We start from the raw sequence: 25709 nt of genomic DNA, 5'->3' as shown, positions 1-25709 counted from the left end.
ATCCAAGGCTGACTCACAGTAATTAATTTTTTAAAAGTGTAAAAGCCTCTTAAATATATGAAAAGATGCTCAACCAGGCTCACAATAAAGGAAATGCAAATTAAAACCACACAGGGATGCCTGCATGGCTCAGTTGAGCATTCAACTCTTGATTTAGGCTAGGGTCGTGACCCCAGGGTTGTGGGATGGAGCCCCCCACCCTCCGCCCCATGCTCAGCTCAGAGGCTGCTTGGGATTCTCTCTCTCTCTCTCTCTCTCTCTCAAACAAAACAAAACAAAACAAAACAAAACAAAACAAAACAAAAACAAAATGGAGGTACCAACTGTGCCTTACCAAATAGACAAAAATCTATAAACTCCACAAAACACACTGATGATAAAGCTATGGAGACACAGAAATTCTCTTACGCTGCTGACAGGAATGCAAAATGGTACAATCCCTCTGAAAGGGAATTTGGCAACATCTGGCAGAATTACATACGCATCTGCCCTTTGTACCAGATATTCTTCTTCTGTCTCAAGGAAATACCAAAGAAATAAAGGGAAAAAAGATCTTTGCACAGAGCCCCATTAGTAATAGCAAAAGACAGAAAAAAACCCAAATATCTACGAGCAGTTAAACATGTACTTTCGTATCAGACAGCAATTCCATTCCCAGATATTTACTCAAGAGAAATAAAAGCGCATCTACAAAAAGACCTGCATGGGATTGTTTATAGCAGACTTAGTCATAATATCCAAAAACTGGAAACAATCTAAACACCCACCCACCGGTGAATGGATCGATTACAGCACGCCCATACGGTGGAATCTGCCCAGGAATAGGAAAGGAACAAACTACCGATAAACATAAAACAGATTAATCTCAAAGGCAGGATGTTAAGTGAAAGAAGCGAGACACAAAGGCTACATACTCTACAACTCCATTTACACAAAACTGTGGAAAAGGCAAGACTATAGTGACAAAGCAGACCAGTGGTTGCCAGGGGCCAGGATTAGGGGAGAGGCCTGACAACAAAGAGACACAATGGTTTAGGGTTGCTAGAAATGTTCCACATCTTGATAGTGATGGTGGTTACATGATTAAATTCAAAACTCGTTGAAACTGTATGCTTAAAATTTGTGACTTTTATTTTAAAGTATACCTCACTAGGGGTGCCTAGGTGACGCAGTCAGTTAAGCATCCGACTCTGGATTTTGACTCTTGATTTCAGCTGGAGTCATGATCTCACAGTCTGTGAGTTTGAACGCCACGTCAGGTTCTGTGCTGACAGTGTGGAGCCTGCTTGGGATTCTCTCTCTCTCTCTCTCTCTCTCTCTCTCTCTCTCTCTCTCTCCCTCCCTCCTTCTCTACCCATCCCCAACTCAAACTCTCCCTGTCTCTAGAATATAAAAAAATAAACTTAATGGGGCGCCTGAGTGGCTCAGTTGGTTAAGCGGCCGACTTCAGCTCAGGTCATGATCTCGCGGTCCGTGAGTTCAAGCCCCGCGTCGGGCTCTGTGCTGACAGCTCAGAGCCTGGAGCCTGTTTCAGATTCTGTGTCTCCCTCTCTCTGACCCTCCCCCATTCATGCTCTGTCTCTCTCTGTCTCAAAAATAAATAAACGTTAAAAAATAATAATAAAATAAACTTTAAAAATTGTTTAAATAAGGGGCGCCTGGATGGCTCAGTAGATTAAGCAGCTGACTTCGGCTCAGGTCATGATCTCACTGTCCGTGCGTTCAAGCCCCGCATCAGGCTCTGCGCTGACATCTCAGAGCCTGGAGTCTGTTTCAGATTTTGTGTCTCCCTCTCTCTCTCTGCCCCTCCCCGCTCGCACTCTCTCTCTCTGAAAAATAGACATTAAAAAAAAAAAAAGATTTAAAAAAAATTTTTAAATAAATAAAATAAATAACTTACACTTCAATAAAGGCCAATTTTTTTTAAGAATAAGGAGAAAGGGGGAGGGGGATTCTAACTGGTGACTTTTGAAGGTTGTTGAAAAATTACAATTAAAGGGAAAGAATCAAGCAGTTTGTTTCCCGTACAGACTGTATTTCAGGGTACAACTTCTACCGTGGTCCTTTCAGATTCTGCTAAACACCAAACTCACAAGCCAACAATGGACCATGCTAGGGATCAGAGTCGCTGGAAGGCCATAGTGCAGGAACACAGATGGCCAGCAGGGGTGGCACCAGGTGCTCCTCTCCATGGACGTGTCCTCACAGAAGTCCATGCAGCAGCCCTCGGGCCATCCCAGGAGCTGTCCTCTCTCCAGGGGACAGCTCAGTGCCAGGGAAGGAGACCTCTCTAGGGCTTGTGCAGGAGCCATACTGGCATAGAAGCCTTGTGTCCACAGGAAGAATTATCTCTGTCACAAGTCCACAGACAAGAGTTTCCAGGGCCTCCACAGGAGTCCCTGCACTCAGGGAATCTGTGGTTGATTTTCCAAGGCATTTTCCAAAAAGGGACCTAACAGTACTCTGAGTGGACCTGCCCCTCCCTCCATACCTCCATGGTGGATTAGGCTCTTTGATGGACACCATTCTGCCAGCTGGCTAGCAACTGACCAGGCTGGCTCTCTCACCGACAATTTAATTAACCCTACCTCACACCATACACAAAAAAATTAATTCTAGAAGGTCTGAAGGAAGACCTACAGGGAAAAGCAAAATAAAGCCCATAGGGGAATCTCTCATGAATCTCTAAATGTGGGCAAATACACTTAAACAGGGAACAAAAGGCATTAACCACAAAAGAAAAGATTGATAGTTTTGATGACAGCAAAATTAAAGATTTCTGTTAAGAGTCGCCATTAAAAAAAAAAAAATTAAAAAAAAAAAAAAAAAAAAAAAAAAAAAAAAAAAAAAAAAAAAAAAAAAGAGTCGCCATTAAAGAGTCACCATTGAGAGAGTGAAAAGACAAGTCAGAAAGACAAGTCACAGAATAGAAAAAGGTATTTGTGACACATTTATCTCTGAGAGGATTCCTATTGAAAATATACAAAGAACCGTTACAAATTACTAAGAAAAAGACAATCCAATTTTAAAAAGGACAAAAGACTGGCACCATTTCACAAAAGAGGGTATCCAAATAGCCAATAAATGTATGAAAAGGTGCTCAACATTACTACGTGTCAGATCAATGGAAAAAAATAGGGAGGAAAAGAAAACCCAGTAAGACACCATGACACATACACCAGGATGGTTTAAAATAAAAGGCCACCAGCAACAAGGATGGCGAGGATGTGGAGCTCCTAGGTCCCCAGGGTGCTGCGGGAGGCCCAGTAAAACTGTACAACCGCTTCGTAAAACAATATGGCAGCATCCACTCAAGCCAAACTGACCTTTATGCTATGACCCAGAAACTCCCCTCCTAGGCCTAGCCCCGCCCCCAGAAATATACAAGAATATACACAGTAGCTTTGTTCATAGCAACCACACCTGGAAATGCCCACCGAAAGGCGGATGGATTTTAAAATCGGTGTATTCACACTGTGAACACAAGACAGCAAAAAAACAGAGACAGAATTGTTGCCCCACACAGTGTCATGGCTGAAGCCCAGAGACATATGACCAAAAGAAGCCAGACACAAAAGAACACATATTGTTTGATCCCATGTCTACAAAGTTCAGCAAAACAAATCTGCAGCAATGGAAATCAGAACAGGGAGAGGTTCTGGACCGGGAAGGAACATGAGAGCTTTCTGGAGAGCTGAAAGAACTCTCTATCTTGGTATCAGCTTCATCGCGTGTAGAAATTCATCTGTAACACTCTACTAGGTTAAATTTAGTACCTATGTTAAGTCTCATCTAATCTCTGTTAAATTTACACATGTTAAATCTTAACAAATAAACTCATCATTCAACTAACAGTGCATGAGTCTGAAAACACACGCAGGATAAGTGCCAGAGGAAGCCCAGAGCAGGCCCAGGTTCCAGGGAGAAGGGTAGGGCTTATGGCAAGGAAGCCAGCCCCAGAGCAGAGAATGGGGCACAAGGAGTATAGTGGGAAGAGGCTCCAGCTGGCCCCTGAGACTCAAAGGTCATTACTCAGTCCCAGCCCCAGCTCCAAGTCCTGACTTCCTTTCAGTGAGACCTCAGCCTTCTGATAGCAAACTCCACTATTACTTGAGGTGACTGGCACGGATGGAACCCAAGCTTGTGATCTGCTACCCAGTCCATTAAGTTGTTTCCAAATGTAAAACCCACAGATGGGGAGAGGCTGGGCAAACAGATGATAGGAGTACAAACTGGTGTACATTTTCAGAAGACAGTTTTTGTAATATAAAGCAGAAGCTTTAAAAATGAACCATCCCTAGGAATCCTAGGACAATATTTGGATATTCCCAGAGATTTATTTAAAAAGCAAAAAAAGGAGGTGGCGGGGGGCGCACCTGGCTGGTTCAGTCAGAAGAGCATGCCAATCTTGATCTCAGAGTTGTAAGCTCCAGCCCCACGTTGCGCATTGAGATTATTTAAATACATAAATATTTTTTTAAAAAGGAAAATAACCAAAATGTTTAACAATAGTATTAAACTATTTGTCCATCCCATGATTTTTTAAGATTTTATTTTTAAGAGATCTCTACACCCAACGTGGGGCTCAAACTCACAACCCCGAGATCAAGTGTGGCACATTCCACTAACTGGGACAGCCAGGCACACCACACGGTTTCTTTTTAAAATATGTTAGGATATCAATAGAGCAGTATTTATAACAGAAAAATTCAAGACACCTTAATGTCTATAAAAGGGATGATGATTAAATTACATAGCCACACTATGGACTATCATGAAATTAAAAAGAAAAAAGAAAAAGAGGGGTGCCTGGGTGGCTCAGTCGGTTAAATGTCTGACTTCGGCCCAGGTCATGATCTCACAGTTTGTAAGTTCGAGCCCCGTGTCGGGCCCTGTGCTGACAGCTCAGAGCCTGGAGCCTGCTTCGGATTCTGTGTCTCCCTCTGTCTCTCTGCCCCTCCCCACTTGTGCTCTCTCAGTCTCTCAAAAATAAATAAGTGAAAAAAAAAAATTTTTTTTAAGAAAAAATTAGGCAAACCTGTATGTCCTGACATGTTGACTGATAAAATGCTGATACAAAAAAGCAAATTGCAAATAAAATGTATAATATGAATAGATTTTGTGGAAAATAACAAATATAATGCTTATATATTTACATTTGCATTTGAAATATATTATTAAAGTATAATTATTTTTTAATTTCATACTCATGAACTATTTGGGTTTTTATAATGAGCACACTATTGATGTAATTTTTTTAACTAATATAAATTGATTTGATTTGATTTGATTTGATTTGATTTGATTTGATTTGATTTGATTCTATTTTATTTTATTTATTTTAGAGAGAGAGAGCACACCCAAGCAGATGAAGGGCAGAAAGAGAGGGAGGGAGAGAATCCCAAGCAGGCTCTGTGCTGTCAGCACAGAGCCCAGCGCAGGACCCAAACTCATGAACCATGAGATCATGACCTGAGCCAAAATTAAGAATCAGACGCTTAACTGACTGAGCCACCCAGGTGCCCCTGAACTCATGAAAATTTTTAAATAATAATAAAGTTGGTATAAAGAAAATATATGGAAACCAAGATTCACAATTAGTTTCTAAATTTAAAAGAAGAAATTTGTTAAAGAGAATGTAGAAAATGATGCTATTTTCTGCAAAATTTAGAACCACACCTATATTAACAGTGGATGTTTCTAGAGGTTGGTGTTAAAGAAAAGATGAACCATAAAATGGTAACAAGATACTCTGGTAAAAGTAGGCAAAACTTTTAGACAAAAAATAAGCTATACTAATGACAATGTGTTGAGACAGTCACTTTCACACATAGCTGTGGAAGCATAAACTGGGACTTTTCTGGAAAACAATTTGAAATGTTATTATCCAGTGTCTTAAAACCATAATCTTAGTCCAAGAATATGATCTAGAACTCTATCCTCAGGAAATAATCTCAGAGATGCAATCAGAGATGGTATCCCAAGATATTCATAACACTATTATTTGTAACATTGAAAAGCTGGAAACTGTACAGAGCTCCAATATGACTCTTTATAAAGACATAGGAAAAAAAATCAGAAGAATATGAACTAAAATTTTCACAATGGTTTCTTCTGGGTGGTGATAAAAGATTTTTTTTTAATTTTTTTAATGTTCATTTATTTCTGAGACAGAGAGAGACAGAGCATGAGTGGCGGAGGGGCAGAGAGAGAGGGAGACACAGAATCTGAAGCAGGCTCCAGGCTCTGAGCTGTCAGCACAGAGCCCAACGCGGGGCTCGAACTCACAGTGAGATCATGACCTGAGCCGAAGTTGGACACTCAACCGACTGAGCCACCCAGGCACCCCAAAAGATTTTTATTTTACTTTTTTACAGGTTCCTGTATTTTTTAAACTTACTAGTGACCCTCTACTGCTTTTTAAAGCTGTAAAGAGAAAATATTTTTCTAAAAACAATAGAGAAGCCAATAAATCAATGTTTGTTGTATGATTTCACTCATACGAGTGACCTGAAGTAGTCAAATTCATAGAGACAAAGTACAATGGTGGTTGCCAGAAGCTGGTGGGGAGGGAGAATGGGGGAGTTGTTTAATGGGTACAGAGTTTCAGCTGAGGAAGATGGCACAATTTTGGAAATGGATGGTGGTGATGGTTGTACAACAATGTAAATGTATTTAATGCCACAGAATCGTACACTTAAAATGGTTAAAATGGGTGGGGGGTGCTGGCTGGGTCAGCTGGAAGAACATGCGACTCTTGATCTCTGGGTTGTGAGTTCAAGCCCCACATTGGGTATAGAGATTACTTAAAAATAAAATCTCAAAACACAAATGGTTAAAATGGTTAATTTTGTTATGTACATTTTAGCACAATAAAAAAAAAAAAGGAAGAAGAAGAAGAAGAAAGGAAGAAGGAGGAGGTGGAGGGCACCTGCATGGCTTGGTTGAGCATCTGACTTCAGCTCAGGTCATGATCTCAAGGTTCATGAGCGTGAGCCCTGCATTCGAACCCTGCGTCAGGCTCGATGCTGTCAGCGTAGAGCCCACTTTGGATCCTCTGTCCCCCTCTCTGCCTCTCCCCCACTCACGCTCTCAAAAATAAAATAAACATTTTTTAAAAAGGGGAGGGGTGGGGTCCATAAGATTTTGAATAGCTACTAGACTATTCCACATCTTTCCAAGAACTTCTTTCTTTAATGGTTTACAACTCTTACAAGTAAAGGTTTCTAACTAATCATAAGGAGTGATCAGATGTACAATCTGCATGATACACCCAGGAAGAAAGCCACCGCAATGCGCCAAAAGATAGCAATAATATTTGCACTACAGAATTTATGTGGATCTTTCCCATCAGTTCCCCCATGAATGAGAACAAAGCTACACACACACACACACACACACACAGACTCCCAATGCCTTCAGTGTGGGGCCATGGTTGACCCCAGTCTAGACAATGAAATGGTCACGTGCCCTCATCTGAATCCACCACCCATGTTTCCTGATGGTACTGGATCCTTCAGCTCTTCCCTAGGGTCTTCTTTGCCTCTTCCCACCATCTCCCTTTGGAAGCAACAGCCCACTGACAGCTGCAGGATCATAGAAGAGGCTCAGAGAAGAGGGCGAGGCAAGATGCCAGACTGCTGTTCTCCGTGCTTAGAGAGAGGCTTACAGAAAGGTTTTTGACATCTGAGGGGTTAGCATGTTTTATCTAGTCTCCAAGCGCTAAAAAAGAAAAAGGCCCGCAAAGGCTAACACTTTTTCCCTTTGCTGAGATAAAATTTAGATTACGTACTTCCTCTTTTCAATTCAATCTCAAAAATACCTGTTGAGCTTTTTTTACACGTCAGGCACTAGTACAAGAGCCTGGCATTCAATGATGAGCAAGGCAGCGAGGCTGCCCCCAAAGAACTCAGATCCGGTGGAGAATACAGACAAGTAAATGGGCAAGGACCACACAATCATAACTCAATGTTGGACAAGCTATACTGCAATGGAGTGTCAGGCGTCATGGCGCTGGGGGAGGGGCCTGGAAGTGAGCATCACGTGCTAAGCGGAAGCCCAAACTCACCCTCTGCTCAGCCCCACCGTCTCAATGTGGCCTTCCTGCGTTGCATTTGCTAATATGCAGAAATCTTTATGACATATTTGTAATCACTTAGTATTTTCATTTATTCTTTACTGCGTATCAACGGTAAAAGTATTTGCTTTAGTTCATTGGTTTCTCAAACTTGGCACTACTTACATTTAGGACTTGACAATCCTTTGCCGTGCACCATCCTGTGCAGGACAGGATGTCGAAGCAGCATCCCCGGCTTCAACTCACTAGGTGCCAGTAGCACTCCTTTGCCCAAGTCATGGTGATGATAAAAAAAAAAAAAAAAAGTTTCTAGATGTTGCACAAGTCCCCTAGGGGACAAAACTGCCCCCAGTTGAAAATCACTGCTCCTCTCTTACTGACAGGCTGAGGAACCCTAAAGGTCCCTGAATGTTTCCCCTTTGAGTTGTCAAAAGTATGATTCTCTCCTGAGTGGCCGGTAGAGCCTCTGCGAATTCCAACCCGCTATGGCTGTGCTCCAAGAGCACACACAGCGTGTAGGGTTCCGGGGCATGCAGGGAGGCATGGACAGGCAAGCAGAGAGCACTGCTGTCATAAGCCTTGGATGCCAGCCTGAGGAGTGTGCACTGGGGCACAGGCAGCCATGGTTTTAGAGCAGGCGAGTGATCAGGCTTGAAAAATCAGATTTCACAATGTGGCAGCAGCAGAGTGCTGGGTAGATTAGGGGAATGACAGATTGCAAGACAGGAGACTAATGGGCTCTCGGAACAGGCCTGGCAACAAGTGACAGCATTCTAATCTAGGGATGTGGTATAGACTGAAAAGTAGAAAACAGGCACAAGAGGCACGGAGAAAATAAACTACTCAGGAACAGGTGGAGATGCAAGGGAGAAGAGCCAAAGTTGGCTCCCACGTGTTAGGCCTCAGTGGCCCAGAAGCGGAATGTAGAAGGGCTTGGGGCTGGTCAGGCTAAGCCGGGTGGGAACCACAGATGGGCTGGGGGATAGCAAGGAATCACCCCTGTGCTCCCGACTTCAGTTTCTTCCTCTATAGATGGAGACAACAGCCAACACAAAATGCTGGCCAGATTAAATATTTCATGTGAGCGCCCCACCCCCAGTGCCACCAGCAGAAACCACAAGCAGCAATTTCCAAAGATAAATGGCAAGATCAGTTTGGGCTTTTTATTAAGATATAATTTGCATACTACAAAATTCATCCTTTTTTAAAAGAGTACAGTTCACTGCTGCTTAGTATATTCATCACCACTATCTGCTTCCAGAACATGTTCGGCTTCCCAGAGAGGAACTCCATCCCCCTTAGCAGTCACTTCCTGTTGTCCCCACCACCCCCCACCCCCTCCCCATGGCAACCACTAATCTACTTTGTCACTATACATTTCCCCAGTCTGTGGACTTTCCTATAGGTGAAGCACACAGCACGTGGTCTTTGTGATGGCTTCTTTCATTTAGCATGTGTCCAAGGTCATCCATGCTGTGGCTTGTATCTGTACTTCATTCCTTGTTATTGCCAAGTAACATTCTATTGCAGGGATATACCACCTTTTGTTATCCATTCACTAGGTGATGGACATTTAGACTGTTTCCACTCGTAGGCTATTATTATAAGTAATGTTGCCAAGAATATTAACGTGTAAGTCTTTGTATAGACGGAAGTTCTAGCTCTCAAATATATATCTAGCACTGGAACTGCTAAGTCATGTGCTAACTCTAGGTTTAACTTTTTGAGGAACTGCCAGGTTGTTCCCAAAGCAGCACAAAGCGGAGATCAGAATTCAAGACTAGAGAATAAGCTGATCAGCTTGAGTGGATGGCGGCCCAGAGGAGACAGGCTAAGGAAGAAAGGAAAGTCCCTGGGAATACCTCCTCCTTCATTTGTCCGGGCCTCCTGAGTTGTCACAAGAATGTGGTAGGACAGCTTCGAAAGTCAGATGCGGTGATGAATGTAAAAATACTTTGACAAAGCAGAAAGGGACAAACATTCCTTTCTAACTTCATTGGAAATTATAAAATCCAATTATAAAACTGTAAAATGCAATTAGAGTATGTTTGTTTCGATGCCAGCAATGTGAAAGGTGCTGCTGAAGGACAGGGGAAGCTTGATCGTGGCGCCTGAGTGTCTCCACGGAGCCTGGGGAGAAGACATCCATCTGTATCTCTGTGAAAGGAGCTCAGGAAAACGAACAGACATTTACACAGCCGCTAGCTACACGGTAATACTTCTGATCAAAAGTTACCAGCAGAATCCACAATCACCTCGAAAGAAAGTTTTTAAAGTCAGTAGTATACTTAGGATAAACCACAACACAAAAAATATATACGCACCTTTACGTTTTTTGTCATTTCCCAATTTACCACAATGCTTACACAATTCTTTTGTAATCACAAAAGTAACACAAGTCCACAGTGAGAAAAATGTATGAAATGTATCATAAACCAACGGTGTGCACATTCACATATTCCCCAAAGTGTCCCTGTAGCCACTATCGTATCACCTATTTCTTCCTTCTGATGTGTAAACAATACGTAATGATCAGAGTTTTTCTGCAGCCAGTTCAAAACAAGCCTGTGCCAATCCAATTTCCTTTTGTTTTTCCCCAGTGAGGGTATTTTGTAAATGTTCCTATTTCCAGACTGTTCTGAGCTCAAGGCAAGGTTAGAGCTGCTTGATGCCACAAGGCAGGCCACAGCCCAATAATCTGGTGCCCCTTTGGCCAGTTTTCTTAAACAAGATGAAGTCGTGTCCTTGTCCTGTGACAGGTGGGACTGTAGGTGAGAAATGGAAAGGCTCACTAAGCCACACAACCCTGGGCTCATGTTGTTTCCCTGCCAATGCCCACCCCCAAGACTAGTCCCCAGAAGACTGACGGCCAAGTATTACCAGGCATGATTGAAGAAGAGAACGTAGGTCCATCCCTCTGATCCTCTGGGATGGAAAATTAACTTCTGGGTGCAAAAAAAAGAAGCCTTGAAGTTTATTAATGTTAGTCTTTTTGAACACTGATTATCGGTCTTTCTCTTAGTTGTGTCAGTTCTGGGTCTGATTAAATAGTGTCTTATTAAAGTAGAAGGGCCCAGCCCCCTGACGGATTCTGCTCCCCAAACCACCCCGTCATGATTAAAACAATCTTGTAGCCTTCCCCAGAAAGCGAAAACAAACATCCTGCCCTTTGTTATCTCCCAACTGAGAAAAATAATCTGGCTTCACTTCAATTGCCAGAGTGAACGAAAAGTTCATCAATGGAAGCTTTGACAACAGGGACATGGCAGAGGAGGCTGAAGTCCCCCCTCGACTTCTGAACGGGTCTCAATGGCATGGCAGGTCCAGCTGGTACATCCACGTAGCAAGGCCAGCATTCTGTCACTGAAACACACAGCTGAAATGGATGAACGCAGAACTCAAGCCAGAGCAGATGGCGGTGGGTAAATGTTAATTAATATTAAATGACACCAGATGATCACGAGTAATGATTTAAGAAACAGGGTAAATAAGGAGGAAAAAAACCAAAATCACAAAATAACTAACAAGCCCAACTTTCTTGTCTGGGGATTCTACATATTTTCATAGGTTTATTTTGTTTTCTTTACAGTAAGTAAAGGATTACTATGGCAATGGGAGAGAGCAGGGAACATACATCACTTTTCTATTGGTCCCGGCTCCTGCTTGGGACAGACCTGAACTAGAGAGAAGGACAAGGGCCTCTGGCTCCTCTGCCATCTTCTCCTCAGGGTCTTCAACCGCCTCCAGGGACTCGCTGGGTTGATTATGGTCCAGAGCCCTACATTTCTCCCCCTTACCTCTCCCTGGCTTCAGGAGCTCCTCTGCAGTCAGTCAGATATCCACTCTACCCAGTCTCAGGGAGTCCCTCAGCTCCAGTCTTAGGGCCCCAAATTCTACTCCAGAAAGTACAGCCACGCCTGCACCATCTACCACAGAAAACTCAACACTTGCAAAACTAACCTTCTCATCTTCCCCCAGAAACTAGCTCCCCCTTTTCCACATTCATTTTTTCAGCTTAGGCATCTCTGATTCTTCTCAGTTGCTCTTCCCCTGTCTTGGTCTGTTCAGGCTGCTATAACAGAACTACCACCTTCCAGGTGGCTTCAACAACAGATCTACGAGCAAGGTGATCAGGCGCCAGCTGATTCGGTATCCGGTGGGGGCCCGAATCCTGGCTGTGTCCTCCCATGGTGGAGGCATGAGGGAGCTCTGGGTCCCTTTTATTCAGGCATTAATCCCGTTCCTGAGAGCCCCACCTTCATGACCTAATTACCTCCGCAGGTCCCACCTCCAGTACCATCCAACTGAGGATCAGGCTTTACTGTATGAACATGGAGGGACACACACATTCAGTCCACAGCATCCCTCCTACCCCGGATTCCAAGCCTACCCAGTTTCTCTTTTATAGCACACTGCATCTGTGTCAGCCAGGACCGCGACCAGCTGCCCAAGCTGACCTTCACAACCTCAAAGACAGCAAGCACTTCCTCACAGGTCTCCCTGCCTTTGGTCTCTTCTATTGGTAACATGACAGCCAGGATTCAAAACTACGGCTGACTCCAAAGCTGCTCTCTCCCCTCTTCAAAATAAAAGGAAGGAAGGAAGGAAGGGAGGGAGGGAGGGAGGAAGGAAGGAAGGAAGGAAGGAAGGAAGAAGGGAAAGAAAAGAAAAGAAAAGAAAAGAAAAGAAAAGAAAAGAAAAGAAAAGAAAAGAAAAGAAAAGAAAGGAAAGGAAGAAAGGAAGAAAAAGAGAAGAAAAGAAAAAAAAAAGAAAGAAAGAAAGAAAAGAAACCATACAGCCCCCAATGCTTATCATTCTAAGTCCAAACTCCTTAACCTCCCAATTCAGGCTTTTCTAAACTTAACAGTCCGACCTCACCACGTTCTCTCCTGCCATCAAATGCATGATATCCCCATCCCTATGAAATTAACACCGGCACGCCTCGTCTGACTGCACTTCACAGATACGGCGTCTTTTACAGATTGAAGGCTGTGCAACCCTGTGTCGAGCAAATCCATCGGCCCCATTTTTCCAGTGGCATTTGCTCACTTCACATCTGTCACGTTTTGGTAATTCTCACAATATTCCAAACTTTTCCATTATTATATGTGTTATGGTGATCTGTGATGAATGATCACAACTCGCTGAAAGCACACATAGCATTTTTAGCAATAAAGTATTGTTTAATGACAGTATTTTTTTAGACATAATGTTATCGCACACCTCATACACTATGGTACAGCATAAACGTAACTTTTATCTGCACTGGGAAAAAACTCACTTGGCCTGTTTCATTGCGATATTCACTTTACTGCAGTGATCTGGAACTGAATCCACCATATTTCCATGGCATGCCTGTACCATTTCTATTTGGTTTCAATTCTGTCCCCCGAAAAATGACCGTCTCCTAGTTCCATGCTTCTCTAAATCCTACCTCTTTCATGAACCATTCCATATAACACATCCCCAACTCCTACAGCAATCATTCACGACTTATTTAGCAATAAAGTTGTTATAACGTCCTGTCTAGTATTGTCTTGACTGTTAACTCATAGGTTGCTGAAAGGAAAACAGGTCGAGTTTCTTCAAAAGCTAAACATAAAATCACCATTTTTACAACAGACTCCTGGGTATCTATGCAAAAGAAATGGCAGTACCCACTCAGACACAGACTTGCACAAGGATGCTCATAGCAACATTAGTTAGAACAGCCAAAAAGTAGAAACTTAAATCTTCCTCATCTAATGAATGGATAACATGTGGAATACCCACAAAGGAATACCACTCAGGAATACGAAGGAACAAACTACCAACACATGCTGTGCTGGGGCACGGACAAACCGTATAAACATTACGCTAAGCGATGAGACACGAAAGACCACAGACTGCATGATTCCATATATAGGAAATATCCTGAAAAGGCAAATTTATGGAAACAAAGTAGATTAGTGGTGGCCTGGGGCTGGGATCTTTCTGGAAGATAATACATGAGGATTGTTGCACTACTTTATAAATCCCTTGATTTGAGCCATTTTATTTGTAAAACGTTACTTCCATAAAGCTGTTAAGAATTCCAAAGCATTACAGGAGGTGCTCAAACATTAGTTGAATGTTTCATCTCTTACCTGTTTATATCTTTCTCACCACCCTCTCCCCTGTAACTAGACCCTAAACTTCTGGAGGGCACAGACCTAGCTTCCCACTCGTTTTTTATGCTAAGTTCTAACAGAGACTGCACCCAACCCAAAGCTACGCATACACGGTGTTCGTAACTCTTGGTGGATTTGGGATTTTCCTGGTCAGGCTACAGAGGCCATCAAAAGCATAAGGGAAGAAGCGGCATATGTGGATGCAGGGGCAGAGTTAAGTGGGTCGGAATCACAGCCTTTCCGTTTCATCGCTGTGAACGCAGGGCAAGCGGACTGCCCTCTCTAAGCCTGCTCCCGGTCTAAAACGGGGGAAATGGTGGTAGGCACCTCACAGGGTTTATATGGGCAGGAAATCAGATGATCTGGATAAAATGTTTAACCCGGTGCGTGCAACATACAAAAACTCACTGAACGCTGGCCTAAAACACCCATACACAAACCGACACAAACGCACACACCAGAGAAATCTCTTTCAAACCGGATACCACCTTCAACAGCACAGGGGACTACTGACGGGTCCACCCTCTTCTCGTCATCTGACAGGTAAGAGCGGCCCCTCCCAAGCCCAGTGAAGTTCACGTGTGACCAGAAATACTACTATTCATCCAACGGAAGGAAGTACCTATTGCTGAAGACTTTCAACATTTGGTTTGACCTTCCATCTGCAGACTCCCATCCTGCCAGGCCCCCTTGCACTTTGTTTAGCAGGAAGGCGTATCCAGTCCTAACCAGTGAACTGTGAGAGGAAGTGGCAGGTCACTTTGAAACCAGAACATGTGTTTGTAGAAGACCCTCCACAACTGATTCCCTCTCCCACGGCAACGGGCAATGGGCCAGTTGATGGCTCCTGTCAGCTAGATGAGGACAACGTGGAGCACGTGCCCCAGCGAACCTGCAACAGACACACAGTGTCAGTGAGAAATAAACTCTGTACTATGCCTGTTGAGTTTTGGGGTTTATTAGCACAGCATAACCAAGACTCACCCGACAGTGTCACAGGGCTCTCAGGCTGTGGAGAAAGTTTATTTATTTTGAAAGAGAGAGAGAAGGAGAACGCTCGCACGAGGGTGGGGCAGAGGGAGGGAGAGACAGATTCCCAAGCAGGCTCCTTACTGCCAGGGCAGAGCCCAACTTGGGGCTCGAACTCACAAACCGTGAGATCATGCTCTGAGCCAAAATCAAGAGTCAGACGCTTCACCGACAGCCACCCAGGCGCCCCTGAAAGTCTGTATTTTAAATCTCTTAAATCCCCGTCCCCCAAAAAAAGCCTTCTAGAGCCTCTTTATTCCCCTGGCTTCTGTGACAAGCCACTCTCACTGTTCTTTCAGTCTCTCTAACCCCTTCTCCATTTCCTCATGGTCTCTCCCTCTGCCTAACTCACTAAACCCCACCAACCAGGGTTTTGTCCTTAGCCCCTTACTCTTCTCATTCTACACGCTCTCCTGGGGGGTCATACCCACTCTCCTGACCTACCTTCCACGTACACACTAATGCTGCCCCAAACTATCGCAGGCTGGCTCCGAGCTTTCCTCACGCCCAAAGTCCTGCTGGCCATCTCCCCCTCAGGCTCAACTAGCATCATGAACCCAACACATTCAGAAGTCTTCCCACGCCAGCCCCTCCCCCGCCCCGACCTCAGCTAACAGCACCTAAATCGACTTAGTCTCCCAGACTAGAAACCGGACCATGAAGTCAGATTCCCTCCTCTCCCCTCTCTCACCCTCGGCTCACTCAAACCATCAGTCCAGTCAATCCATTTAATTTAACCCTCTGTAGATGTTTCTTATTGTTGTTTGGAGCGGAGGGGTGATTTTTTTTTTTTTTTTTTTTTTTACTTGTTTACTGTTCATTACAGTGACTACTAAGAAAACAAATGACTTCAGGTTCAGGGAATACCTTATTTTGGCGTCAGGCAGACAATGATGCTCTGCCTGAAGAGTACAGTCTGGTCCAGACCGCGAAACAAGCAAGCCATGATTTCTGAGTGCACGCCACGAACTCTGCCGGTGGCTTTCTGCATCTGTACCTCGACTACAGCCACTTAAGTAAAGGACCCAAAACACTGCCAAAGAAGCTTTCGTTCTTTATTAAATTCTCTTAGGCGTTACCAGTATTATTCAAGTTTAAGACAGGGCAAATCTTATGAAGTATTTAAGGGTTCTCTTCTTATAAATAAATTTATAAAGAAAACATCCACTAATTCATCTCTACTTTTTCTAACCCGCTCAATCTTCTAGAGTCGAAAAGAACAATTCTGGTGCACTAAAACCAGAGCCGAGGCTTTTCAATACCGTCAATTAAAATACTTTCAATTTAACTCTGAGCGGCTGGTGTCGTTCACTAATTTTAACTGTTACACAGCAGGATGTGCTTGTCACCCCTGGTCTTCTTCAGCCTCAACACACATTCAGAGTCCATTCTCCACGTAGAAGAAAACTACTACTGAACTTACTGCATGTATTTGATCATGTAATTTGAAGCCTTTTGTGCTCAATCCGGGCAGTGCTATTACTGCATATCTTAGATGACCACCCTAGGCACTTCAAAGACCCAAACGCCTTTCTTCGTTCTACACACTCTTCCGCAGAAAGAGCTGTCAAGAAAGTTGTTTAAAACCCAAAAATGCATAGCGATTGACGCTTCATTTCTACTTGTCCTCCTCATGATGGAAAATCTGGTCAGTCCTTAACTTGGCCTGAGAACGGCTCTGATAGCAATGACAAATATTCCACTGCACAAACGGAACGCCTAAACTGGTAGCAGGCAGGAGAGGATGACACTTCTAAATGCTTTCTGTTATTCTGGAAACACTAGCACCTTCCTTTCAGTGAGCTCCAGAAAACCATGGATGACGTCACCATTTTAAACCGTTTCAATTCAACAGCAAAAATTACACGGCGAGTATTCTCAGCACTACCTGAAAACCAGGAGGGGGAGGAGGGTGCCAACAAGGTTTACAGGACTTGCCCAAAACTGTAAATCTAAAACCTGACCGTTGGGATAGCTGCCAAAACCTGAAATTGCTTACTCTAAAAAACATTACCAAATCAGCTGATCTTCCTTTTTAAATCCAAGGTTTTCTCTTTTTTCCAGACAAAGCACAGCATTTGTCTCTCAGAACATACCAGTCAGGGTATTGCTAATTAACTTGACTGGGTGGCTTTGTAGTCTCAGACCAGCCGGTCTAGCTGGCTGCTAGGAAAAAGGTTTCATAGCTTAAAAATATATTATATGAAGTGTTAGTTCAAGATGTGTGTGAAAACGATCTTTAAATTGCTGCAAGAGCAGAATGTTAAGGCAACATCAGAAAACAGAGGTGTTGTAAGACACTAAGCCCTACTCCCCACCTGGCAAAGAGAGCCAAATGATAAGATGTGACTCAATCCCTTAATACAAAAACGTCCCGAGATAATCTGAGCTTGACTTTGCAATTTTCTCTTTTATATTTTGATGGCAGTGAGAGAGACCCTGGGGCTGTAACTCCCTTGCAAAAAAATGTCAACATATGATTTACTCACGAGGCTTAAAATAAGGAAAGAAAATATAAAATAAGTTGTCCTTTGCTTGGCAACCATCCTTTTTAATTACTCATTTTTATCCTGTATCCAGGCTACACACACCTGGGTATGGATGGCTAATTTGGATATAGAAAACACCAAGGATCACTTCTGGAAGAAACACAAGACCATAAACTTCTCAATCAGTACATCAACAGCATCAGGGTGAGCAAAAGGACTTTACCAAGAGACTGACATTTACACTTTCCGACAGAACTGAAATACACTGAATTACAGAGCAAATTCACTGAAACGACAAAGAAAGTCTGTCCTTGAAAAGGCTATTTTTTCACCCCCAGAAAAAAGCGTTTCCATTTGGATACTTCCACCACACAACCAACCGGTTAAGAAAATAAAGCGCGGTGTTTAGCAACGGGGCAAGGCTAACTACCCGAGAGGCACGGGGTCCACCCCCACCGGCGACCGCTGAGGTCAGCAGGGCCCGGCGCCAGCGGAGCCTCCGGCTTCACTTCTCGGCACACGCCGCGGCCGTCTCCTTGTTGAAGCCCCGGATGGAGAGATCGTAGACCACCTCCTCCACCTTCTTCACATCATACTTCAAGCCGTCGTAGCGCTTCCTCAGGGAGTCGTTTTTCAGGTTGAGAAGGCGGAAGCCCGAATCCAGCTCGTTGATGAAGGTGGAGATGTGGAGCGGCCGGGAGTAGTCTCCGGCGGTCACGCTGTTGACGGACAGCCTCGACTACACGAGGGAAGGGAAACCGAGACACCTTACAACAGGCCTCGTGAGCACGTCTTCCTCCGCATCACAACCAAGAGACCCCCAAGGCCCCCAACTTTCCCACACTGCCTTTCGGAATTACATGTTGACGACCGCTTAACATTACGAAGTTACTTCAAGACTTAAGAGATCGTTCCCTTTCTGTTGGGGGTTTCTGTGGTCTACAAGTTTCCATCAATGCGAATCAAGACTAGTGGGAACACCTTTATAACAGCCTTTTTTTCTTCTTTAGAATTATCTCCATAGGACAATTTCTCAAGAGACAGATGAAGAGAATAAAAGAAAAATAACCTATATACAGTTAAATTAGTCCCCGAAGCAAGTATACGTATTGACACAGTTACTAGGAATGTGTGTGTCTTGCCACCACTTTGAAAGGGAGAGGCATTACCATCTTTTAAAAATTCACAGATTAGTCAGTATGCACAGCCCGCTCATCGTATGAACTGGCCTTTCTCTGATGACTAGCAAAGCAGCACACACAGCACATGATGACAAACTGGTGACAGATAGAGGGCTTAGAAAAGACTTCCTGAATTTTTGTGCCCATTTTAAAAACTGACAGCGAGGTGGGAAGATCAAAAACGCAAATGGCAAATTACTAAGCTTCTTACCAATTCACTGGCAAGAATTAGAACTCCCGAGAGATAATCTTCCACATCCAGATGAAAGCCTTTCTCCCGATCTGGCTCAACTAAAAAATACACCAAAGTAAAAATAAGGTCATGATGTGAACAGAATGTGAGCCTAAGAATATAAAATACTATATATACACACACATACATATACACGCACACACATATTGTTTCTCTCAAAGGAAAAAAAGATCTTTTAAAACTATATGATGTGCTCATACTTTTGGCAACTAGGCCTCATTGTGGATTTTTGAGCTCTTAAGACTTCAATTTTTCCTTTCATTCTTCTCTCAGAAAGTACTATCACCCAGAACGTTATCTAGTTATATCAGAGAATACCTATGTTTTTGGACAAAGCATGTCGCAGCATTTAAAGGAGAAGCCATGACACCCTTAAGTGACATTCACATGGTTCATACGGGCACACGAATGCATGAATGCACATACACGTGCACAAAGTGAGAAGACCTCACAAATGTGGCAAAATGTTGGGGAGCCTGGGTGGCTCATTCGGTTGAACATCTGACTCTTAATTTCAGCTCAGGTCATGATCCCAGGGTTGTGGGATCGAGCCCCACGTTGAGCATGGAGCCGGCTCAGAGTTCTCTCCCTCTGCTCCCCACCCCCTTCACGCACACTAAAATAAAAATTAAAAATTAAAAATTAAAAATTTTGGGGGTGCCTGGGTGGCTGTTGGTTAAGCAACCAACTTCGGCTTGAGTCATGATCTCACGGTTCGTGAGTTCAAGCCCGTCAGGCTCTGAGCTGTCAGCTTCAGATTCTGTGTCTCCCTCTCTCTCTGCCCCTCCCCAGCTTGCACTCTGTCTCTCTCAAAAATAAACAGTAAAAAAAAAATAATAATAAAATAAATTTTTAAAGACATGGCAAAATGTTAACAAGCAGAAAATCTAAGTGGTCTTCACTGTACTATTCTTTCAACTTTCTGTAGGCTTGAATTTTTAAAAACTAAATTTTAAAAACTAAAAGCAACACCCAAGTACAAAAAGCAAGCCACTACATGTTCTTACTTTTTGTGTTTCCAAGTCACTATTTTTCCATTTAGTTCTCGTTTGTTCTAATAAGTAGGAAGTATAAGCAACAGCCTCCCCCACAACCAAAAATTAAGCGACCGTGCCTGATTGTGTAGACCGACGCTAACGGAGACACTTACTGCCAAGAATTTCTGTAACCGCTTCTCGAGTCACTAGTGTTTCTGATTCCAAGTACACAACAAATGCTGCCAAGAAGACCAAACGCTGCAACACAAACCTCCAGTGCTCATGAAATCTGCACGGATAGAAGCTCATTTAGGTGGAAGGATTAGGGGCTTTATAAAAGATAAATTTAGTACAGTCGTAGTCAAACATTTTGGAAATACAATGCTTTTCCAAATCAAATCCATGTGAAACCCCAACATAAAAAACATGTAAAAACATGCCATTTAAGTATATTAGATGGATTTAATATAAGTTTTACAAGTTCACATTTATAGCAATTACTTATTAGAAGTTTAATAGACAAACGAGAAGCATGATCCAACTTCAGTGAATATAAAGATATTTACAATCGAAGATTATGGACAAGAACAACTGTGCTTGTGAAGTTTAATCAGTAAAAACAATGATACTGCTCTGAGAAAAATTAAAACTGGCAACGGCAGATTGATGAGAACTGCACTGTACATCAGCCTCAATACCTAACTTACTCTCACGTTTTGAGTGTAGAATATTAAAAAAAACCCTTGATTTATACATATAATAACTACCATTTGGAATCACTAAACCGACACTTAAACCTTCAGGATCCTGCAGTTAAACTGAGCTAGAAGCCTGAAAAAAAAAAAAAATAGGAAATTTTATACCCCCAAATATTAATGCTATACCTCCTGAATTTCAAATATGGCAAATTCAAAAAAAATTTTCAATACAATACAGGTCAAATAAAACCCTCTAAGGGCCAAATCACCCAGAGGTCAGCCTCTGTGTGACCTCCAAACTACCCGATCTCTCAAGATCCTGCCAATCCTATCGTTCAAGGTCTCTCTACATCCGTTATTACCTTACAGCAGGGTCAGCAAACTTTTTCTGCGAAGGGCCAGATAGTAACATTTTAGGCCTTGTGAGCCACATTCAGTCTCTGTCACATATTCTTATCTGGGTGTTTTTCTTTTTTTAACAACCCTTTAAAATATAAGCAATTCTCAGCTTCCAGAGGCGGCGGGCCACGGGCAGTGTGCCAACCCCTGCCTTAAATTATCCTGTGGCGCTGTATTACCTACTTCCCACATACATGTCTTGTTTTGTGCCCACGTGTGTCTTAACAGAACATCTTTTTCAGTAGAAAAGAGACACAAGTAGAGATTTTAGGTTCTTATTCACTGTATTTCATCAATACTCAGATGCAGTTCTTTCCAATTTAACATCTGTGAGGCTGGGATGCTTTTTACAATCTATAAATTTCACAATTATGACTGGCAGCAAATTTTCTTCCCTAAATAATGGAGACTCTTAAAAATTAACGGTGTTATAGGTCAACAAGTTACAGAATATTAGCTAAACATGTTATTTGGCAGTGTAATTCAAACTTTGAGGAAAAACTCAACTCCATTTATATAGTGCCATCTAATCCCATAACCTTAATAGCATAGACATGGTTCACCCAATTTCACAAGCAACTTAAATATACTAAAAAGATACTCTATTTGACCTTAATACAACAAATATTTTTTAATTCCTTTTTCATTGTAAAAATTATGTTTTCCCTAGGAAAATTCTCAAAGGGAGGGGAAAAAAATCCCCATCTCTGTCACCATTAAAATACCACCACTAATAATAGTCTGACTCTTTTTCGTTGTTTCTTCTACAGAGAGGTTTTTACTTCGTTCTCAGCAATCATTCGGTACATATAATTTTTGTCCTGCCTTTATTTTTACTTGACATTACAAAATAATACGACTTTTCTTACAAACCTGTAATACTGTTCAGCAGGGAACTTGGTCTTCAACGATGTTAGATGTGTTTTCACTGTACCAAAATGTTCTCGAGCTTTCAAACACCTCTTTGGAACTGATCACAAAAAGATAATCAAACACAATAATGAGTAAGATTTACCAAATTTCAAATACAGTTCTGGCTTAATAATCTACACAGTCTCTCTGGAAATAAATCAACTCTTAAAAAAAAAAAAAAAATCTCACGACCAAATGCAGGGTATGCATCTCTACTTTCCAATCTGGCTCTCAAAATTCCAACTCTAGTTTCCCTACTCATTAACCAACACTGAAAAATAGACAAAAACTTGCTGAAAGGGAATAATATTTAGCAAACAAGTCAGTAAGCTGTCATAAATAATGTCATCCTTGGGGTGCCTGGGTGGCTCAGTTAGTTAAGCGTCCAACTCTTGGTTTCTGCTCGGTTCATGACCTAGCAGTTCGTGGGTTCGAGCCATGCATCAGACTGTGCACTGACAATGCAGAGCCTGCTTGGGGTTCTCTCTCTCCCTCTCTCTCTCTGCCCCCCCCCCCATCCCATATCTCTCTCTCAAAATAACTTCAAAAAAATTAAAAATATAATAATAATTGTGGGGCCATGCACCAGCTGCTATTCCAAAAGGATGACTAAAATTGGACAGCTTCTAGCTCCCACATTTGGTCAAAAAACTTTATCAATTATACTCAGACTGACCGACTCCATATCACTGAGAAAAAAGACTTCCCTGTGACACCTGTAAGTTACACCATTGTATCATTCTCTACCTGAAAATATATTTCAGCTCTTTTAATTGTGCTGGCTACATCCTACATCGAAGGTCCCATGTTTAAACTTATCATATGTGATTTCCATGAAAGGTGGTGACTATAAACCCATTAGGAACCTTTTACACTGAACATTTCTTACATACAAATGCATATTAAACCATATTCAATGAACGAAAGACTGTGTTTATTTCTCTTTTAATGTTTATTTTGAGAGAGAGAGCAAGCAAGCAGGGGCAGAGAGAGAATCCCAAGCAGGCTTCATGCCATCAGTGCAGAGTCGGACACGGGGCTCAATCTCACTCTCTTGGACTGTGAGATCACGACCTGAGCTGAAATCAAGAGTCAGACACTTAACTGAATGAGCCACCCAGGTGCCCCACAAAAGATTCGGTTTAAAAATAAGAGAGCCATATAAAAGACACACAAGAGAACTACAAACCTACAACAATTATCACTAGAATCACATTATTACATTACTACGTGGAAGTGGAAAATCAACCGTAACACACAGAATTCCAGAATTCTGTAAACCTATAAAACACTCAAGTCACCTACTTCTCCATAGGATATGAGGGACATTTTTCTTAATAAAATGATAACAGACTTGAAATGTCTTCTGAATGGAAATTAACTCTTTTAAGTGAAAGACTCATAATTTGGACTCTTAAAAAATATTCAAAATCAATGGGGCACCAGAGTGGCTCAGTTAGGTAAACGACTCTTGATTTCGGCTCAGGTCATGATCTCGTGTTCGTGGAATCAAGCCCCACGTCGGGCTCTGTGCTAGCAGTGCAGAGCCTACTTGGGATTCTCTCTCTCCCTCGCTCTCTGCCCCTCCCCTGCTCTCTTGTGCGCTCTCTCTCTCTCAAAAGAAATAAATAAACTTAAAAAGAAAAATCTTCAAAATCAAAACAAAGAACTTACTGTCCTGAAAACCAGCACCCTGATGGACCCCTTGCAGTAAAGTTAAAATCTCTCGAGCTGTTTGTTCTAAACTCTGTACAACTTTTCGGATTTCCTAGAAAGAATTAAAAATCAAAGTATCAGATAAACTCAATGTAACTATTTTCATAACCTCAAACCAGATATATCAGACAGCACAGGTTAAGTACCTATGACACCTTCACACACATTTAAAACTCCAACCATCTTTACTGAACTGAACTGGTACAGAAAATATCCAGGTTTGAATCCCAACGTTGCCACTTACTTCCTCTGTGAGACCTTCAAGAGGTCACTACAGGGCCTGAGATTTCTCATGCGGCCTTCAAAGGATAATCACCACCCACCCCAAATATCCCAGTGAAACACTATAAATATCAAAAGAAATGAAATATCTGAATGCAATTTGTAAAAAAGAAAAATGCAATGCAATACGAAGACTGGGTGCTTTTCAATCATTTTATGAATATTCACAGCACATTTATGTGAGAAGCACTGTGTAAATACTGGTTCCCAATTAGTCCCTTCCTTCCTTCTTGCCGTTTAGAGCATAATAGGGTAGACAGACGTTTAAAAAATACGGATCGCACAAAATTTTTTAACGTGAATTCTCTACTAAAAAACATGACAGATTGTGAGATCAAGAATATGAATACGAAGTAACCACCAGGAAAGGAGAGGAAAGATGCGAATTCCAGGAAAAGCATACAGTACATGCAAATATCCTGAGGCAAGAAACTCTCTGCGGAACTAGAAAAATAAAAAGATAACTGAACATAAAACACAACGGAAGATGGCGTAAAATGAGATGGAGGGGAGAAGACACCTGTGGGCTACAGTAGAATCTGGATTATTATTCTATGTGGAATGAGAAGCCATAAGAGAGTTTTAAAGAGAAGAGGCCACACGTGCTACAACAAACAGTGAAACGCGTGCTCTCTGAGTCCCAAGCGCTGAGCCTTCGACATAAACAAGCGCCAGAAAGCAGGAAGACTGACACTCAAACGAGGTGGGCGATGCCGAAGAGCCGAGACTCGAACACACAGAATCAGGACCGGAGAGCAGAATCGGGGGCGGGAGAGGAACGTTCCCTAAAGCTGACACAAGAGGGGAAGCAACCCATCCCCGGAGGCTTCCCCACTGCTCGAGACAGAGCGACAGAGGAGGGCCGGGCGCGGTGGCCAAGCAAGAAAGGAAAGGGAAAGGGGAGGGGAAGAGAGGAGGCTCGCCTCTCGGATGTCCTGCTCGGCAGCCAAAAAACCCTGCAGCTCCACGAAGATCTCGCTCACAGACATGGCGCCGGCTGCACAACAATCGACCAGAGCGGCGAGTGTGGCCGCCGAAAAGCGTTTCAGAGCCCACCGGCGCAGTCAGTCGCAACGCCAGCCGCCGCCGCCGCGTCCACCCGGCCCTACGCTACGGACGTCGCTGGGGTCCTCCGAGGTCCGCGGCGCGCAGGATCCTGGGCTGTCCGCCGTGCTGCCTGATGTGCCGCGGCGGGAGCCCAGGCGCGCGCTCAGGGGGCGGGGCGGTAAATGCTGGGCGGGGCTTTCATCTGGGGAACTTCGAACGGGCAATGCCGGAAACCTTCCGCTAAGCGGGGAGGAGCGTGCCCGGGGGCCAATGGGCTTGAGGGGGCGGGGCGGGCTTGGAGGCTGAGCAAACAAGCGCAACGCTTGTTTTATGCTGTGGCGGATGGGAGGAGAAATGCTTCAATACTGAAGAATTTGCGTAAAAAGACAGGTGCAGAAAAATGTATAGAGAGTGCAATCTCCGTGTGGAAACATGCGTTCGTATTTGCAAAGAATACACGGGAAATAAAAGGGGGGGGGGGGAGTACGGGATGGATTGCG

General features: G+C 43.1%; 1 protein-coding gene across 2 annotated transcripts; it reads right to left on the bottom strand.

Moving 5' to 3' along the window:
• Nucleotides 1-9226: 9226 nt before the first annotated feature.
• TSN (translin) lies at nucleotides 9227-25322 on the bottom strand. Of its 2 annotated transcripts, XM_047871609.1 has the most exons (6): nucleotides 25086-25307; nucleotides 23839-23932; nucleotides 22126-22222; nucleotides 20329-20444; nucleotides 19137-19216; nucleotides 9227-18483 (listed from the first exon to the last, which is right to left on the bottom strand). In XM_047871609.1, the coding sequence occupies exons 1-6, from the start codon at nucleotides 25149-25151 to the stop codon at nucleotides 18250-18252; spliced, it is 687 nt and encodes a 228-aa protein (XP_047727565.1). In that variant the 5' UTR covers nucleotides 25152-25307; the 3' UTR covers nucleotides 9227-18249. The 2 variants fall into 2 exon arrangements, with proteins under 2 accessions (XP_047727565.1, XP_047727566.1); XM_047871610.1 differs by lacking the exon at nucleotides 19137-19216 and having other exon boundaries at nucleotides 25086-25322.
• Between the last annotated feature and the right edge of the window lie 387 nt (nucleotides 25323-25709).

The sequence above is a fragment of the Prionailurus viverrinus genome, chromosome C1 (assembly GCF_022837055.1).
Source record: "Prionailurus viverrinus isolate Anna chromosome C1, UM_Priviv_1.0, whole genome shotgun sequence".
NCBI classification, from domain to species: Eukaryota; Metazoa; Chordata; class Mammalia; order Carnivora; family Felidae; genus Prionailurus; species Prionailurus viverrinus.
Note: the sequence above shows the minus strand (reverse complement) of the source record. Positions and strands in the feature narration are given on the sequence as shown.

Excerpts from the sequence above, each read along its gene's own strand:
- TSN (XM_047871609.1), bottom strand. The coding sequence starts at position 25,151 with ATGTCTGTGAGCGAGATCTTCGTGGAGCTGCAGGGTTTTTTGGCTGCC. Across the intron at positions 23,933-25,085 it reads CCGAGCAGGACATCCGAGAG|GAAATCCGAAAAGTTGTACA; the intron begins GCGAGCCTCCTC and ends AATTCTTTCTAG. Across the intron at positions 22,223-23,838 it reads GGGTGCTGGTTTTCAGGACA|TTCCAAAGAGGTGTTTGAAA; the intron begins GTAAGTTCTTTG and ends TTTTGTGATCAG.